Raw genomic sequence first — 19,260 nt, 5'->3', positions numbered from 1 at the left:
CTTATCTGGAGGGCTGGGGGTCTTTTTGGAGGCTCATAATTAAATTAGGTTTTAGGGATGTAAGATTTGAATATAAAAGTATTATTGAGTTTTTTTTTCCTCTACATTTTTTCCTTCACTAAGATTTAATATGTTGTAATGTTCTCTACTGTGCATTTGTTAAAAAAAATAAAAAAAATAAAAAGATTTAATTAATTTCTACTCCAGTTTATTCAACTAAGGGAAACTCGTGCAGCCTGGAAAGTGACCGAAATAGTACACAAACACTAATTTAAATAATGTATTTATTGATTTAAAACTCTTTCGGATTTTTAGTTTATTTTTCTTAGTAAAATGTTCACCGGAACTTAGATTTCATATCGATTATGGAAAGGAGCTTCTTTCAACTTCTGTTTGTTTAAATTTTGAATTTGTCATATTCCCTTAAACAGCCCTTCAGTGACTTTATTTCGGGTAAAATAACATTGGGATGGGTTTCCTCAATGTTCTCTGGTTGAATAATGGTACTCAGCAAATACAGCTACAGTGGTAGCTTTGCAAGTGGTGCCTGGATTTGGCGACATCCAGTGGCCATATTAGTCATTGTGTGTCGCGATCCAGCTCATTTTTCCCTTGTGCTTCTCTCAGCATTGTCTCGTGGGCCTCATGAAATTATTCGGCGGACCACATTTGCTCCGCAGGCCATAAGTTTATGTGATCTAAGTGCTTCCTTGTTTTCAAAGACACTAAATCCCTTTCCACTGACTTCATCTTTAAAGCTGCAAAAACCACGGATAATCCCGCCAAGCGACGACTGAGGGAGGGAAGCACACCAAGAGCTAAGTAGGACACTGTGTCACTGTGTTACTAGTGTGTGGACTCACGATAACCTTGGCGGGTGACATACCTTGGTGGAATCACCACCCAGGAAGGAAAGCATGGCCAGGGCGTGGGCGACACGAGCCACATGTGCTGGTTCGTTTCGGAGCTCGTCCTGCTCAAACTCTAAAATAGTCCTGAGCATTTTGTCCACTTCAACTTGCTGACCTTGATCTGGTTAAAGGATACGAAACACGCGTTTGAGATTTAGTGCACATACGTAATGCATCCATTTTGTACGATGTGAATATGAACAAAACAGGCCTAGTCTAAATTTCGGAATGAAAGAGTATTTCCCCAGTGAATTAGGATCTAGTATCGATAGTGTCACACACACACCGCTGCCCGTCAATGCCAAGGTCCGACTTATCTCTGAAGAGCGGGATGACACTTTCCACCCAAAAATAACAGCAACCAGTTGATGAAGGTGGTGTATCTGAGTCAGATAAGGAACATTCCCTTGCTACTGGTAACCATGGAAACCGATACTATCTATTTTATTTAGGAGAGCAAACCTCTACCCCAAAAACTGTCCTGGAGAGGGGTGGGAGCTACCAGGCTGTACTTGCCTAAGACACACCACGAAGTAGTGCCTCGACAACTCAGGTGGTTTAGGGATCAGTCAACCGAAAACAAAATGCATGTACAGCAAGGGTGGGCAAAGTACAGCCTGTGGGCCACATGCGGCCCATGAGGCTTTTTAGTCCCGCTTATCAAACGAAAATAGAGTGAAAATATATCAAGGTACAATGGTAAATAAGATAAAAATAATAGAAAATGTTTTTGTGCCACTCCTGTCAACAGAAAAAGTAAAATTTGATGTATTAGAAAAATAATAATATACAAGTAAATATGGTACTTCTAATAAAAAATGTTGTTTTGGTGCCATTCTTGTCCCTAGTGTTCCTTTGTGTCAAAATACACTTTTTTTCTCGATACATTAATGTGTCCTGCGTCAAAACCAACGTTGAATAGCTGGCTAGCAATTTTGAACTTGCTAATTTATCTTACCATTGAATTTGTTATTAATGTAGATATCAAATTTCACAAGAAAAATACACCCATTCTAAGCTAGACCTAATTCATTTTAAGTTACATATTAAAGGAACACATTCAAGGAAACTGTGCGGGTCAGATGTATCGACATTTCGTTCTGTATACACGTGTACTAGAATGACAATAAAGTAGATCTGAATCTGAATCTGAAAATTTAGACCTTAAACTCAAGCCATAATATATTATTTTGCTTGAAGTGAGTGTTTCAAAAAAAAATAATGAAATATAGTTAGAAACAAATACAATTGAAATGTAACATTTTCATGCATATTTATTAATGAATGCAAAAGAGAAAAACTGTATAGTTGTACATTATATTTCTTCTTTGTGTATTGCCGACGTATTGTATTTGGTTACTTTATCGGCAGATACAAAAAAAATCCATCAATCAGATTTTCCTACTGGCCCGGCCCCTCGGCTACATTTTTAAAATCAAAAAGTTTGTCACCTCTGGCGTAGTCATGTAGCGCTTGCCATCATCAGGCTATTGGATAAAGCAGTAAAATCCAGGGGAATATGCATTGGATATAAAAAAATCTACACACTCCTGTTTAAATACATTTGAGACCTTCTGCACCATTAACTCACTCGGTGCCATAACTCATTTGAAAGATTTTTGATGAATACCTGTCCCAAATCCATCATGACCTTTTCACAAAATGTATTAAATTAAGATCATTTTACCAGGAAAAAATAAGCTTCTGATGAGATACGGGCTAGAACAAGGGAATTTTGACACACCACAGGAAATTTTGCCCCTACGACCCTAGCGGTTAAGGTATCCAAATAGTATAACAGTATAATAGTTCATGTATTTTTGGCTAGTATTCAAATCATGTTTTTTTTACTGAACAAACGTTTATTGTACCACTAGGAGGCACTAGATATTACACAATATCCCTTTAAGCAAAATGCAGAACACAAGGCTCGATGCTAATCCATGAAGTAGCTAAACCGTGAAAATTAAACATTGTTAAAGCAAGGGATTACTGTTTCGGTGCTGGTAGAAATAATGTAAATGACTTAAAAATACATCTTTAGCACATAGTGATCTATTGACTTTTACTGGTTACAACTCAATATATGGAAGGTTTAAATCAACAAATGCACACGAGTTTACACCCTCCGATTGCACCGCCACCATTACAAATGCCTCCGATTCACCTCAAATTAGTTTAATCTGATTTAATCAGCTTTTCATGGATTCATTTTTCGATGCCTAATTCTGTGATCGTGTTTTATCTCGCAGGGGTGTTTTTCTCTTTGCAAAGACCTGTCCTACTGTGTAGCGTCATCTGCCAAAATTGCATTGAAGCTAACAAGATTAGCGTCATATGTAGGGCAGCAGCTGCGGTAGAGGCTAGTAGTGCGGATGTCGTACAGCCAAAGATGTGTCTGCGGTGTTCTCTTAGCGTGCACGCCGTAAAGCTGGGCTTTAGCCTTCCGGTTGCACAGCAAGTCAGCTAAATTTAACTCTGTCGACCTTCTTTTTCAGTGATACGTCTATGAGGCTGATCCATCACGAGGAGTGACAGTACATGGTCCTATGGTTAATTTGTCTGACTGTATGGATCTAAAAACAAGTGTTAGTCACAATTTTATTGAGTTGCACCAAAATTTGTTTTTAGCTTTGAGATTTTGCATTTAATATAAAACAGTTTGCGCAGCTATAAGGATTTTTTTTCACGCATATTTTCTTTGGGATAACGAGTTTGAGTCTCTCCCACCTGACTTTACAGGGTGGGATACACACTTTACTCCTCATACACTGATAGTATTAATGATGAAGAGGAATGTTTTCTTCCAGCTCTGCATGTTGGTTCAGAAGCTAAGATGAGGAGTTTCTTCAGAGTTATATTACATAATATTCTGCGCCCGAATGAGTTACAAGAAAACGTTTGGAGGATTTACGAGTGCAGAGTAAAAATGGATGTAATGAAGTATAATTTTGGGGGTGCAATATTTTCATCTTTATTTCATTTTGACCAGGCATTTTTTCCTAGAAACTGGAGAATTTGACCGAACATTCGGAACTAGAAGCAGTACATGCTCATTTGCACAGTCACAGTTTAAGTTGGACCCCATTGAACTCACATTTCCATTGACACTTTCCAACATTATTTGAATTTCAATGTCTGCCACACACGTTTACGTTTTAAGATGAAAATGCAAATTAAATCCCAAATGAGAATTGGTGACACACCAAATGAAGGTTCCAAAATGTCAGCATTCTTTTGCGAAGTTTGGATGTGACTCTGCAGGCGTTTCGACAAATGAGAGTGCCAAGTCTCTGCCACCTGTGGAAAAAACAACAACAATTGACTGTAAAGTAGGTGAGGATAATTTGAGAAAAATCACTGCTGGCTTTTCAAAATCCACTGCAAATGTTGTTAGTTGCTTTCCTTTTTCTATTCAATAGGCACATAGAGACTATAGTACGCGCTAATATTTGGATTCATGTATAACGGTTGGGCTCTATTTACTTTAATAGTAGATATTAATGTGTTGATGTGATGATTATTAAGTCAATAAGTGTCGCTAAGCAAAATCGCAAAAAAATGTAATGCAATCGGAATCGAACACTGTGCTTGCTTGGGGTTGTCCATCGATTCGATGATGACCATCTTTTTTTAATTGTGAGTCTGCTGATGTTTGAACAGTCCGATCCTGGATCCACAGATGCGGTTACAGACAGAGCATGTGATGGGGGTGCTGGGGGTAGCAGGGGTGGCCTGGCAAACACGTCTCTTTGCACGCTTTGCTGCACGGTGTTGAATGTGCTATTCCTCCATGTAATCCACTCCCTGTGAGCAGTGGGAGCGCCAGAGGTTTCGGCAGGAAGCAAGTTCCTCCAGTGAGGAGGGGTTTATCCGACATCTCTTCAGGATGTTCTTCATTTGGTCTTTGAACCGCTTCTTCTGCCCACCAGCACTGCGTTGGCCTAGATGTAACTGACCATAGAGGATACGGCGTGGCAGTCTGTGGCTGGGCATTCGAACAACATGCCCCAGCCACCTGAGTTGGCGTTGGGCCATAATGGATTCCATGCTGCAGCTGCCTGCCCTCTCCAACACCTCTGTGTGCGGCACTCTGTCCCTCCATGTGATGCCAAGGATCTTCTGAAGACATCTTACGTGGAAGGTCTCCAGGCTCTTCAGATGGCGGCTGTAGATAGTCCATGCTTCACATCCATACAGTAATGTAGTAATGCATACAGCTCTGTAGACCAGCATTTTGGTGTGGAGTCTAAGGTTGTTGTTTTGAAAGACCCTTCTCCTTAGTCGACCGAAAGATGTTGATGCTTGCTTGAGACGGCTTTGGATCTCATCATCCATTGAGAAGGTGTCAGACACTATGCTCCCCAGATATTTGAAGGTGGGCACCATGAGCAGGCGTTGCCCTGCTGCTGTGAGGATTATTGGGTTTGGTAAGAGGTCAGCACTGGACTGACAGAGTACCTCTGTCTTCTGGTTGTTGATCGTCAGTCCCATTCTGGTGTATGCAGTTACAGCTGCCGAGAGAATGTTTTGCAGAGCCTCCGGTGTATGGGCAACCAGGGCACAGTCATCAGCATATTCTAGCTCAATGATGGTCTCTGAAGTCAGCTTGGTAGTTTCCTGTAGCCTCCTGATGTTAAACAGGTTACCATCAACCCTTAAGTTGACGGTAACTCCAGCCTGCTTCTCCATCCTTCTATGTAGCAGTGTTGTAACACAGACGAGGAAGATGTTGAAGAGAACTGGAGCCAGCACACAGCCTTGCCTCACTCCAGTTTCGACGCCAAAGGGCTCTGAGCTGTGTCTTCCAACTACCATTCTGGCCGTCATCCCTGAATGGAACTGTGCAAGAATGGTGAGAAACTTGGGTGGACACCCAAATCTCTTCAGGACTTGCCACAGTAGGTCCCTGTTCACTGTGTCAAATGCCTTTGAGAGATCGTCAAAGGCGATGAACAAGTCTTGTGCTGCTCCTGGCATTTCTCTTGGAGCTGACGTGTCACAAAGATCATGTCGACTGTTCCCCTGTCCTTTCGAAAACCACACTGTGACTCTGGGATGACGCGTTCCGATATTGTGGAGATGAGTCTGCGGAGCATGACCTTGGCAAGGACCTTTCCAGCAGTGGCCAACAAAGAGATACCCCTACTGTTGGAGCAGATGGATTTATCTCCTTTATTCTTGAAGATGGTCACAATGTTCGCATCTTTCCACAGTTGCGGGACACACTCTCGTATCCACACCTCTGAAATGTATTGAAACAGTGTCCGTGTACAGAGGTAGCCTCCTACCTTGAGAGGTTCAGCTGGGATGTTGTCAGGTCCAGGGGATTTATTGTTTTTCAGGGTTTTGACTGCATGCAGGATTTCATTGAAAGTTGGCGGGTGGTCGAGGTCTGGCAATGTAGGATGTTCAGGGAGCTCTGAAAGGACAGTTGGGTCCACTGGGGTGGGCTGGTTGAGCAGGGTGTTGAAATGCTCAGCCCACCGCTCCACTATCATAGCCTGATCCTTGATTGGAGATGTTCCATCAGCAGATCTAACAGGTGCCAGGGAGCAGTTTCTGGGGCCATAGATGGTTTTTACTGCATCATAGAAACTGTGCATATCGCTTCTATCAGCGTGAGACTGGATTTTATTGGCTTTTGAGATCCACCACTCATCTTGCAGTTTTCTGAGAGTTCTCTGGGCCTCGGAACGAAGGGCTTGCCATAGCTTTTTAATGGAATTGAGATTGTGGGTTGTTCAGGGTGGCTCAGTGCGCCTTGTGCATTCTGTCCAGGAGGGTTGAGATCTCTCCGGTATTCTGGTCAAACCAGTCCTGGTGTTTTTTAGTTTTAAAACCAACGGTTTGGGCTGCTGTGTCAAAGAGGGTGGTAGATATATAGGTCCACTCCTCATCCATCCCAGCCTCTGACATGACCAGCTGCTCAATGTTTACCAGCCTCTCAGCTAGAGAGCAACGGAAGTTGTCAAGGGTGTCGCTACTGGAGAGTTTGGCACAGTTGAGTGTCTTCCCCTTTGAACCACCCTGACGTGCTAGGGGCCGGACATGCATTCTGACCTTTGTCAGAATCATGCGGTGGTCGGTCCAGCAGTCTGCCCCACGCATAGCTCTTGTAATGAGCACGTCCTTCAGGTCAGCCCTCCTCACGATCGCGTAGTCGATCAGGTGCCAGTGTTTGGACCTGGGATGCATCCAGGATGCCTTATATTTATTCTTTTGTTGGAAGATGGTGTTTGTGATGGTAAGGTTATGTTCCGCGCAACGACTAAGAAGTCTCATGCCATTGGAATTAACTTTTCCAATGCCATGGGCACCAATCACACCATTCCAGTTTTGCAAGTTCTTTCCGACTCTTGCATTGAAATCACCGAGCAGCATGATTTTGTCATTCCTCGGGATGTGACTGAGGATGTCATCGAGTGCATGGTAGAAGCGATCCTTCTCTTCATCATTCGATGGCAGTGTTAGTGCATAGGCACTAATTAATGTGACATGTCTGCATTTTGCAAGTGGGATGCGAAGAGTCATTAGTCTTTCACTGACACCCACTGGTGACTCTGTAAGCTTCAGCAGTAGGGTGTTTTTAATTGCAAAACCAACTCCGTGAAGATGGTGTCCGCCCATGGGGTATCCCTTCCAAAAGAATGTATAACCCTCTCCCTCTTCATTGAGTGAGCCTTCCTCAAGGAGTCTGGTCTCGCTGAGCGCTGCCACATCCACATTACATCGCTTCAGCTCGTTGGCAATGAGTGCTCTTCTGCGCTGTGGTTCGTCCAGACTAGTATCCAGGAGTGTCCTTATGTTCCATGCTGCAATTCTAAATGCTATTGTTTTTCGACCGCATAGTGGAATGTCCCGACAGGCGCGGTTTCCTGTCCGGGTACTGTGCTGAGTGGGCAATCTTTAGGCCACCTTTTCTAGGCCTTTCCCCAATTGGGGTGAGCAGTGTTGCTACTAAATAGTGCTGCTCAGACGCACAGGGGTCTGCCGGAAACAGCTGCCACTCAATCCCAGCTGCTAACGACCCTTGCCCTGTGCCGCTGACGTGCAGAGGTCCAGCTAAGAGCTTCCAGCTCATTCAAACCTGCTCCCGTCACTGGATACTCCATCGCCGCCAGACTTTTGTGGTCGGAGACTCAGGTAAAAGAGGATACCTGCGCAATGATGGTTTTTAAAGTGGCGTAAGGGGTGCGCTTTCCCCAACGCCACTATCTTGATTGTAAAGAAGATGGTTCCAGTGGCAAGGGAGACCCTAGACGACCGGCATCTTCCTACAACTGCAGGCGGCTGCCGGAATCCAGGTCTGTGGGAAACCGCCTCAAAGCGTGCCGCCACCACGCTTTTGGGATCACTCTTAGTCTGGACTCTACCCTTCGATCTGTTCGGCTTGGGTAACCCTGCCAGGAGTACGAGACTCCCGCCGACATAGCTCTAGGGGTCATGGAGACGCACAAAGTGCCCCACCACGATAAGGTGGTGATCCGTCGGGACACTGTAGTGGCTATGAGAGCATCGACACTTTATCACTAGACCACCAGTGGTATGGATGGCATACAAAAAGGCATAGAACTCAACCAATTATCACACTATTTTTACAATGCCAGCAACACTGATTTGCCAGTGCACTCGGAGAGTCTTTCCACGTCACCTATGCATCAATAACCTCTCTGTTTAACATGTCTACATACGTATTAGAGCTTGTATAATATTTTTTGAAATATATTCCGTTTTGTCCATTGTCTAACATTGGTATAGAAGTGGAGAGACTGTTTAACCTATCAGAATGCACTCTGTAAATCAGTGTTCCTGGTACCCGGAGTAAAAATAGTGTGAGAATGAGATAAGCTCTAAAGCCTTGTCATGTCATTAGTACCACTGATGCGCTCACCACAACCGCTTGGATTGAAGTCCTGTTGGATGTTTGTCAATTTAATCAGTCATTGGACAATCATTGCTCAAATATATATGAGGTGCTCTAGGTTATAAGGTGCAATTTCAAATTTCTGGCCAAAATGGGGTTTAAGTATTTTTTTGTGTAGCCCGGAAAATAGGGAATATATCCTTATACAGAATATGTATTATCAGTATCACCTCTGTGTACAAGGAGTGAACAATGGAGGGCTCCCCCTTTTTGACAAAAACATCAGCCATGAGGAAGTACCCTCCACACGTCACTGTGCTATCCAGACCGTATTCCTCACTAGCAAAATATATCTGAAACACAGGAGACAGAAGGCTAAATATGCAATCGAGTAAGATTTCCATAGACGGGCGGAATTGAATCGCAATGACACTCACATCATTTGCGAAGTGAAAGAGCGCTGCCTCAAAGTCACCCGTTGCCGTGTGCAAGCAGCCCATGCTCCTGTGCAGTCGGTGGTGGACGGCGTGCCCACATTCCGGACTTTTCAGCACCGCCCACGTGGCTTGGGACAGAAGCTCCGCAACTAGGGCCAGGTTGCCCATGCCTGCATAGAGAGACCCCATGAAAGCAGATGTCGCGCCTCGGACAGGGTAGGCGTGGTAACCGGTCCTCACCCATGTGGGCGTCGGCCAGCAGCAGGTAAGCAGGCACCAGTTGGACCGTGTTGGGTCCGTACACATCCACAGAACAGCGCAGGCAGGCCTGGGCGGCAGGTACGGCTTCATGATGCTTCCCCTCAGACAGTTTGCTCTCTGCCACTAACCTGCAAATCTCAATCAGCTCTTTCTGTGAAGGAGATAGAATTGAAATTTGGCAGTCAATTGGAGCATGTTCCAAAGCTGGGCTTCACTATGTGGGATATTTCTTAAAGAGGTGTAGATATTTTCAAGGAAGACAGCTATCTTTGAAATAGTATTTGCACCAAATGTTAGCCACTTCTTTATGTATTTCTATGACAAAAAATGTCATGTATTGTTTTCTGCTATATAGCGCACTTGTGTCAAACTCATGGCCCGCAGGCTAAATGTAGCCCACCCCATCATTTTACGCTGTCCGGAAGACAATGCTGATAGAAGCAAGAGTGGAAAATGAGTATCACATCAAATAATGACTAGCAGTTATAAATATGTACACTGATGGGCGCTAAAGCCATGCGCCACTCCCCAAAGCACCCACTGTAGCTCTATTTGCTGACTACCATTAATCAACCAGAGAAAATTGAGGTAATCCAACCAGATTTTGATTTACTTAAAATAAAACTCATGGACACACTATTTAAGGCAATACAAAAAATACAACATTTAAAAAAAATAAAGCCTGGTTTTAGCTTTAGCTCCTTTTTATAATTGATATGAAATCCGACAATAGTTTTCCCAGCTTCAGTTAAACATTTTCATGAAAAAAAATCAAATAAAATGCAGAAAGACTAAAATAATTAAATGAATCATTCAAATTAAAAGCAAGATGTCACCTCTGTCTGGATAAGCCTCATTGAGTAAAATAAACACAGATTTCTTGACCTACCTGTATTTGAAAAATGCACAAGTACATGATACTTAATGTCTTTTTGCTTATTTTTCAAATAAATCATTTTTAACAAAGTTATTTTACCACTAGGAGGCACTAAATAAACAATGACCCATTTGGGCTTTTGGATCAAATTCATGCACTTATTTTAAGGAATTCTCATTTAAATACGTTTGAGAAGATAGCAAGAACAGCATCTACAGAGCAAACAATAGAAAAATGAAAATAGTGAGCCAACAATTCTGTTGATTTAAAATTTATGTTAAGACGCAGCAGAAAAACTAAAATTTGTCTTATCTGGAGGAGCTTGGCTTAATTATGAAGCCAGAAGCATGCTTGCTAATCGATAATGATGTTTATACCACAATCTAAATAGATTTTGATAAAGAAACACTAATTAATGCATTTCATTTGGTAAAGAGTGTATCTTGCCCCACACTGGCAGTTGCAACACGGGCCAGTACGCCATGACCTTAGGGAGGATAAGGTACATAAGTGAGTAAAGCGTGTGTGTGTGTGTGTGTGTGTGTGTGTGTCTTTTTGTAATTATCCAGCGTTGCTATTCAATGTGGCCATTGGGAGAAAACAGGACAGTAATTTTTTCCTAAGGAAATGTGGTACAGTAGATAGGTGATGGCCTTCAGATGGAATATTTAATCATGGCAAGAGATCTCATTCCAAGGTGCGTGTTGCCATCTCACCGTTTTGAGAAGATTTTCAATACGGCGGGCACGCTGCATGCTAAACAGCGAGGGTGTGCGAATGGGCACCAACAACTGGCATATCCGCCGGTGGATTCCGATCCAGTCGGAATGCTGGTGCTCCTCATCGCTGTCGGGGAAAGACATCCACAGAAAAACTTGTCAAATCATGTTTTTTTTCGTATAAGACCCAATCACAATAAGTTTCAAAGGGCTGCACAGACCACCATTACACAACCCCCTGATCTGAAACCTACATGAGGGCAAGGAAAAACTCAAAAACTTCACCATGAGGAAAAAAGTTGAGAATGAGGTAATCCCCTTCCAGGATGACCAGGCTATAATGGATGTTGCATGGGCATCAATAGACAATAGAATAGAATAGATTAGAATATACCTTTATTGTCATTGTTACAAAATGGGTTAACATATTGTGACAATACACTTCTATTTATTTTTGAAAGGGGACGTTAATGTTTCAGCCTAAGTTTGTCACTCTCCCCTACCCTTTGAGAATGACCAAAACTGAAAATGTTTACATTCCCAAGGGCATGCAAGCACAAAGACATCTATCTATCTATCTATCTATCTATCTATCTATCTATCTATCTATCTATCTATCTATCTATCTATCTATCTATCTATCTATCTATCTATCTATCTATCTATCTATCTATCTATCTATCTATCTATCTATCTATCTATCTATCTATCTATCTATCTATCTATCTATCTGTCCGTCCGTCCGTCCGTCCGTCCGTCCGTCCGTCCGTCCGTCCGTCCGTCCGTCCGTCCGTCCGTCTATATATCGACCTACCTACCTACCTACCTACCTACCTACCTACCTTGGTCATATCCCTCAAGAGGGGTGACCGACAGCAAGACAAACACATACAATAACAAAGAAAATAAATAGGGAAAAAATAGCAAAAAACACACACAAAAATTTTTGGACCATGGCCAACCCAAATGCCCAAACACCCACACAAGTTAGGCACCTCGGCAGCTAAGTCCCTCCAGATGAAACGGGACGCAAAAAAGCAGTCATGTCCCCCGGGTCAAAAGCATGGCCCGACAGATTTCACTGGTTTACCACTGCCGCATCATACAGGTGCCCTGCCCATCCCTTAGAAACCGCCCAAACATCCCACTATCCTTTTACAACACCTCTCCACTCATTCCTATCACCATCAGTAGCTCTAGCTTTCACTAGATTTAGATCTTTTTCCTGCAGTGCATTCATAACACCATCCATCCACGTCAATCGCGGCCTTCCTCTTGGTCTCCTTCCATTGACCTCTGCTCTGTAGATCCTCTTCAACATTCGCTCCTCATCCATCCTCTCCATGAGTCCAAACCAACCGATTACTCTTTTATCCACACGATCAGTTCCACAACTACTCCAGTTCTGTCTCTCACAATTTCATTTCTCAATCTATCCAATCTTGTCACTCCTAACATAGTCCTCAAACACTTCATCTCAAAACATTCAATTTCTTTCTTAAATCTGCCTTCAGGCTCCAAGTCTCTGCACCATACAACACAGTCGCCACAATCACACTCTCATACAGTCCCCTCTTAACATCCATTCTCATACTCTGTTGCTCACCACTCTCCTCAGAGCACCCAAAACCTTACTTCCTTGATTCACTCCTTGAAATAGCTCGCACTCCATTCCACCAACTGCCGCCACATCACAACCCAAGTACCTAAAGCTTTCAACTTCTTCCAGCACCTGTCCATGCAACTAAATTTCTAACGCCATGCCCACTCCATCACGTGAACACTTCATCACCTTACTCTTCCCAACATTCACACATAACTTACGCCTATCACATACTTTTCCAAACTCCATTACTAACCTTCTCAATGTTTCCTCTGAATCAGCCACAAGCGCTGTGTCATCTGCAAACAACAACTGACTTACCTGCCACACCGTTCCACTGTTATCCATCATCTCTACACCTCTGCCAAATACTCTTGCATTCACCTCTCTCACCACACCATCCATGCAAAGGCGGATATGAACAATCTAAATTAGTCAGCAAAACTTTAAAGTCAGCTTGCAGGAGCACTGGAGTCTGCCCAAAGGCATTGCATATGATAAACACAAAATGTTTCTGGCATTTGGTTTCAAACTGGAAAGAATATAAAATAAACACACGATCGTACTCCATTGACAAAATAGATTGTTTTTCATTTTAATTTTTGTCTTATTTTTTAATCTATTTTTTACTTGTTTCTCTCACAAAATAAGAAAATATTTTACTACTTAGATTAAACATTATTGTATTATATATTATGATAATCTATTAATAGATATATAGCTAAAACTAAAAAGAATATTTCTTTAAACGGGAAAGAGTGAAACATAGAAGATGGTGACTATATTTTCTTATTTTAAGAATGATTTTTTTACAATATTTCCAAAAAATAATGCTTATACTGAGCAAAGCGGTCATTTTTTTCATTAATGAAAAACGAGTTGTCTGTCCCCGTGTGCCCTGCGATTGGCTGGCAACCATTTCAGGGTGTCCCCTGCCCACTGCCCGATGATTGCTGGGATGGGCTCCAGCACACCCACGACCCTTCTGAGGATAAGCGGTGCAGCTAATGAGATGAGATGAGAAGTTAAAACAAGGTGACATTTCAACCAATAAAAATCTTAAAAATAGAAAAATATTTAGCTTGAGGTATATTTCAGGAAGACAATGTGAATAGAAGAGAAGAGAAGAGAAGAGAAGAGAAGAGAAGAGAAGAGAGGAGTATTTCTTGTCATTGATAACATTATTTTTATTATTACGAATATTATATATGGGCCAGTCCTCGAGAGTATGGTCACTAAACTGGTCCGTGGTAGAGAAAAGCTGATCTAAATTTTCCAGCAGAGAAACAGGATTTTTTTCTTTAGCATACAAGAGACAGCAAAACCTTTTTAGATTTGAGAGTCACTCTGTAGTTTAGTTTCACACTTGATGGCAGGCTTGCCCATTTGTACACGAGCTAATAAAAAAAAAAAGAACAATGCATAATATGCCCTTTTTCGTGAGTGCCAAGGTGTGAGTCACCAAGTCATTTTGAGATGTGTCATAATACTAAATCGTGCATCTTTGCTGAAGGGCTGCTATAATTTTCTTCAGGCTGCCACGACTCATCTTGACGTCTTGTGTTTCTTTCCAGTGGAGGAGCACACAGGCTGCGGTCTCTGCACCGGAGACAGAAGAAGAGGCCAGCCAGCAAAATAACGTATTTTCTGGACTATAAGCCACGCATAAAAACCCCAAATTGGACATAGATTTGAAAGTGCTTCCGAGGGACCCTTCCCTCGCAGCCAGGACAGGGTACAGAATCAGCCGAGGTAACTTTCTCTTGCCACAAGGCTATAGAAGCTTCCTGTTGGGCCCTTTGGTGGTCAGGTCATTCTGTCATGTTCTTCTGGTGGTGGACCCAAAAGCATGGAAGCAGTTGTGCTCAACAAAAGATGGTATTTATTGATGAAAAAAAGGAACATTAAACAATAAACTAGCTAATTAGCAAAGTGTCCAAACCAGAAACAAAAAACTAACCTCACAGGACAGTAAAAGAAATGAAAGAAGTTGCAAGAAAATGGCTAAGACCCGACCCCGTGTGCTGCCCAAACAGTCATTATAAACAGTCAGGGTAATCACTATCATGTGGGGAGATTGAGTGGGGTGTGCCGAGATCCCAACCCTCTGGTTGAGGTCCTCTGGTGAAGGTGGTGTGCCAGCACCTGACATATAGTAAAAACGTAACTATTCTGTCTTTGAGAAACATATAGTGTCCTCTTTGAGTGCCCTCTTGTGGTTAACATATTAAATGTTTGTTGCTAAATTTAATCTTAGTGGTCAATTGATGTTCTATGAAATACATTATTTTAATTCATATGTATTTTATTTATACCGCAACCCCATTGAGGATAAGCGGTGCAGATAATGCATGGATGGATGAATGTATTTTATTTATTTTAAACTCTAGGTCTTACTGTAGTTTTTTGTGCCCTATTCTCCAGTGTGTTTTATGTATGAAAAATATACCACAAAAGACTATTTTTGCAGGGTGCGCCTTATAGTGCGGAAAATACGGTACTTTGGCCACGTCACAGCCAAAAACAACTCCTAATCTCTTTCAACAAGGGCAATAAAGTATGATTTTAAGGTGTCAAACTGTGCCGCGTTAGTGGAAAGTGTCTTGACAATTTACCTTTCAAGGTAATCAAACCTACAGCAAATACTGATAATTCATAACAGGCCGAGTCAAAACTGAAATTTTATCTTTGCGAAAGCAACATTTGTTGACGGCAACCGAGACTACACATGGCATCCGTTTGTGGGTCGGGCGGATTTGATATAAACTCAGGGTAGAATCTCTTTTAGGTCAAAGTTGTAAAAATAAGCACATGAGGTTTGTGACATTGACAAACCCAAGGCACATGAAGCGGTAATTATAGCGCTGTCATTTGCAAACTGAATATGACACAATGCTTGGCTATAATGCATTTCATAGTTGTGTGTGTTTGTGTGCACACATAGATTTTTGCGTCTTATCAATTGCATTCACAAAGAGCAGCTTGCTAAGATGATCTGATGACCTCTGCTTCACTTATGCCTGACATTTGCAATATTTTTTTTTCAATTACAGCAATCACTCGTTTATTGCGGAGGTTAGGTTCCAAAATAAAGCAGTGTTGTAGCAGGGAGGGGCAACACAGTGGAGCAGTGGTTAGCACGTGTGCGGCACAGTTCTGAGGTCATGAGATCGAACCTCCTGTGTGGGGTTTGCATGTTCTCCCCATGCTTGCATGGGTTTCCTCCGGGCACTCCGGTTTCCTCCCACATTCCAAAAACATGCATGTTCGGTTAATTGGCCGGTCCAAATTTTCCCTAGGTGTAAATGAGCGAGTGAATTGTCTGTCCCTGTGTGCCTTGTCACTGGCTGGCAACCAGTTCAGGGTGTCCCCTGCCCATTGCCCGAGGATGGCTCTGATGGGTTCCAGCAGCCCCGCAACCCTACTGAGGATAAGCGGTGCAGATAATGGATGGATGGATGAAGCAGGGAGACTATTAGCCCAAAAGTCGCCGACCTTTTTAAAGCTGAGAGCTATTTTTTGTTTTGTTTATTTTACTGATTAGTGTGAAGGGCTACCACAATAACCCCTGTGTTACCCACTGTGGAACATTTTTAAGTCAAAGAGTCAAATTGGCGAAAAAAAAAAAGAAAACCTAAAAGGAAAAAAGAAGGGGATAAAAGTAAGAGAATTTGATAAAATCTATTAAATAATAATAATATAAAATAAAATATAAAATTCGTTTCAGTTACTTAAGAGTATTGAGGCTCATTTTAACCGTCATTGTTGTCATATATAATGGTTTAAAGGTGCGAGCAAAGTTCTTTTGTCGGAAATGTGATGACATTCTCCAAACAATGAACCCGACGTACCGTATTTTCCGCACTACAAGGCGCACCGAATTATAAGGCGCACCCCCAAAAAATAGTTTTTGGTCCTATATTTTCCATACATAAGGCGCGCCGGATTATAAGGCCCTACAATGTGAAAGTCGACAAAACAGTCAGATAGTTCAGTCAAACTTATTACCCCCTTAACATTCCTAAAGCTTGCAGAGAAGCAAATACGTGTCTCAGACATGTACGGAAACAGTGTCTGTACGATGTCACCAATCACTCAAATGCATCATTCCAAATATCATTCGGAAAGTTAAAGTCTTGGGATTCAAGAAATGCCAAACATTTCTTAGTTTCCATTTTATTTTTTGCTGGCAACTGTGTGGACAGTAAAGTAGGAATTTTATTGTGCAGGAAAACGGGGTTCTTTATTGTGCATATGACAATAAACACTTTGAATTGAATTTAGTTTACAAATAGACTCATCACAGTAACATCAAGATCGTTCTAAAACAAGATACTGGGAAAATATAAAGCCGCATAGCTCACCTAAGTTCTCTTGCAGCCATCACGTTCAATAATGATACGTAACCATGGTCTTCTTACAACCGTGAGTGTAGTAAATCCAGGAGAGTAAAATATTTACAAATACAGAATAGTAAAAAATGTTTTTTCTATGCCGTAGTGCAACCCAATGTGTGATTCACATTCATCTTTTTCGGCCAATTGCAGGCTTTGTTTCGCCCCTTTAGCCTATGCGAGCCTGTAAATGATAAAAAGGATCCGCCCCCTTTACCTCCGAATAACTTTAGCCAACAGTGACTGATTCAAATGATGATTGACACATTGGTTAGGAAATGAAACGCCGGTATATAAATCCCAGCATACACCGCGGACTACTTTGCCTTCGGGGGAAAATCTAGTCGGCGGCTGCTTGCCTTAGTTGCAAGACTTTGCGACTTAATATTGATCCATATATAAGGCGCACTGTATTATAAGGCGCATGGTCAGCTTTTGAAAAAAATGAAGGCTTTTAGGCGCGCCTTATAGTGCGGCAAATACAGTACTTTATTTACCTTTGGCGCAGACGGTGCAGGACGAGAGACAAAAGCGAGGAAGTGCTTGTTGTCAGTGCATAGCTCTTCCCATCCTTACCACTCACCCAATCAAATTGCTGTGGTTGCCCTGCCGGCGTTTTGGGATGTTTACCGTTTTTATGTGGATTTTTTACTATAAAGTGTCTTCAAAGTGAACATGGATTGTTTAATAAGCTTTCATATAAACAGTATGAACAGTCAAAACGGGGATTGTTGGTACAACACTGTAAATGTAACAGGTAGTTAAAAAATGACCCTATGTATACTGGATATTACTATCAGGATATTCAGTGTTGACTCGGCTTCGTGTCTACCACTATTCATTTGCACAGGCGATTATGGAAGATTTGCATGTGATAGATTTAGTTTCAGAGCTACGTGTATTCATGGAAAGAGCGAGCCATTGATTCCCGACCAGTGGCCGACCAGTTTGATTTGCATTTCTAGCATACCATGTTATTACTGTGTTGGTACTATGATATTACTCTGCTCAAAGTAGACAAAAACGCATCATGTTTCCTCTCATTTTTGCCCATTTGTTTGCAGAGAACAAAAAGCTAAAGGAAAAGAGGGAAAGGGGAAAGAAAAAAGAGAAAGAAATAAGAATATAAAGAAAAAAAGAAAAGAAAGGAGAAGAGAGAAGAAAGAAAGGGGAAAAATAAAGAAGAAGAAAATGAAAAAACAAGAAAAGAATAATAAAAACTACTGTCTATTTGTTTTTTGGGTGGTACCCGTTACAGTAAGATGGCCAACAATCATATCAGCTCCTTCTGGGTGAAATGCATGTTTTATGACAGTTGACGTATTTTTGCTGACTGTTCAAATCAATGTTGTTGTTCTTTGCCACTTGGAAGCGCTGTATGGTACTAAATGACCCTTTAAAACGTGGTACGATAAGACCACTTTTCCGTTACGTGTCAATGAAAATTTTCCCAGATATCTGTTGTCGTGGGCCGGCGTGATACGAGAGCAATGTCGTGCAAAAGCCGTGCCTGAGATCATTTTTTTAGTTCTTCTACAAAATTAGTGATTCAAATTATATGGCAAAATGATTCAGACTTCACATGCATTACACACTTTCTGACTGTTGCATTCATTTGTGTTTTCGTCTCACACAAACTCAGCAGTCCAAGCAGTCATGGGAATAACAAATAGATCTTCTAACTTCATTTCCACTTGTTTTCTGGAAACAACATCCACATTTATAAAAGTCTACACGTGGGAAACACTGCCCCCTGGTGTCACTAACAATTTTGCTGCCTGCAAGTTAGTTAGTTAGTTAGTTAGTTAGTTAGTTAGTTAGTTAGTTAGTTAGTTAGTTAGTTAGTTAGTTAGTTAGTTGCTGGGCTTACCAATAGAAGGTGACTCGACATCTGGCGCATTGCAAGTATGCTCTTTTCTGACACAGCTCACACAACTTTTCGGTTCCTTTGGGCAAGGCGAGGGGAATGATCTCGGTCGAAGGGAGGACATCTTGTGTCTTGGGCTCCATCGTGATCCGTTCGGGACCCCCGAAATGCTGGGACAAGACAACACTTTGGCAATTTGAGGTGAATGCAAAGTTCAATTATTTTAAATACGTATTAGTATGTTCTTTTTACAACCCTGCGTTGTTTAGCAGTTTTTTTTTTGGCCCGATTGAATTCAAAACGCTCTCGTTCGTTTGACGTCGT

General features: G+C 41.9%; 1 protein-coding gene across 1 annotated transcript in view; it reads right to left on the bottom strand.

The window, feature by feature from the left end:
* Positions 1 to 19,260, bottom strand: part of zmynd12 (zinc finger, MYND-type containing 12) — a 23,849-nt gene extending 4,589 nt beyond the window's left edge. The window contains exons 1-7 of the mRNA XM_088332093.1: positions 18,940 to 19,260; positions 11,070 to 11,199; positions 9,456 to 9,627; positions 9,216 to 9,385; positions 9,009 to 9,131; positions 4,118 to 4,211; positions 887 to 1,032 (exon numbers count right to left, since the gene is read on the bottom strand). Coding sequence (XP_088188219.1) covers positions 887 to 1,032; positions 4,118 to 4,211; positions 9,009 to 9,131; positions 9,216 to 9,385; positions 9,456 to 9,627; positions 11,070 to 11,199; positions 18,940 to 19,079 — 975 coding nt within the window. The 5' untranslated portion in view covers positions 19,080 to 19,260. The remainder of the gene's footprint in view (positions 1 to 886; positions 1,033 to 4,117; positions 4,212 to 9,008; positions 9,132 to 9,215; positions 9,386 to 9,455; positions 9,628 to 11,069; positions 11,200 to 18,939) is intronic.

This window comes from Urocampus carinirostris, chromosome 3 (assembly GCF_059441175.1).
Source record: "Urocampus carinirostris isolate Australia breed hairy pipefish chromosome 3, RoL_Ucar_1.0, whole genome shotgun sequence".
Taxonomy (NCBI): Eukaryota; Metazoa; Chordata; class Actinopteri; order Syngnathiformes; family Syngnathidae; genus Urocampus; species Urocampus carinirostris.
This window is presented reverse-complemented; position numbering and strand designations above follow the sequence as displayed.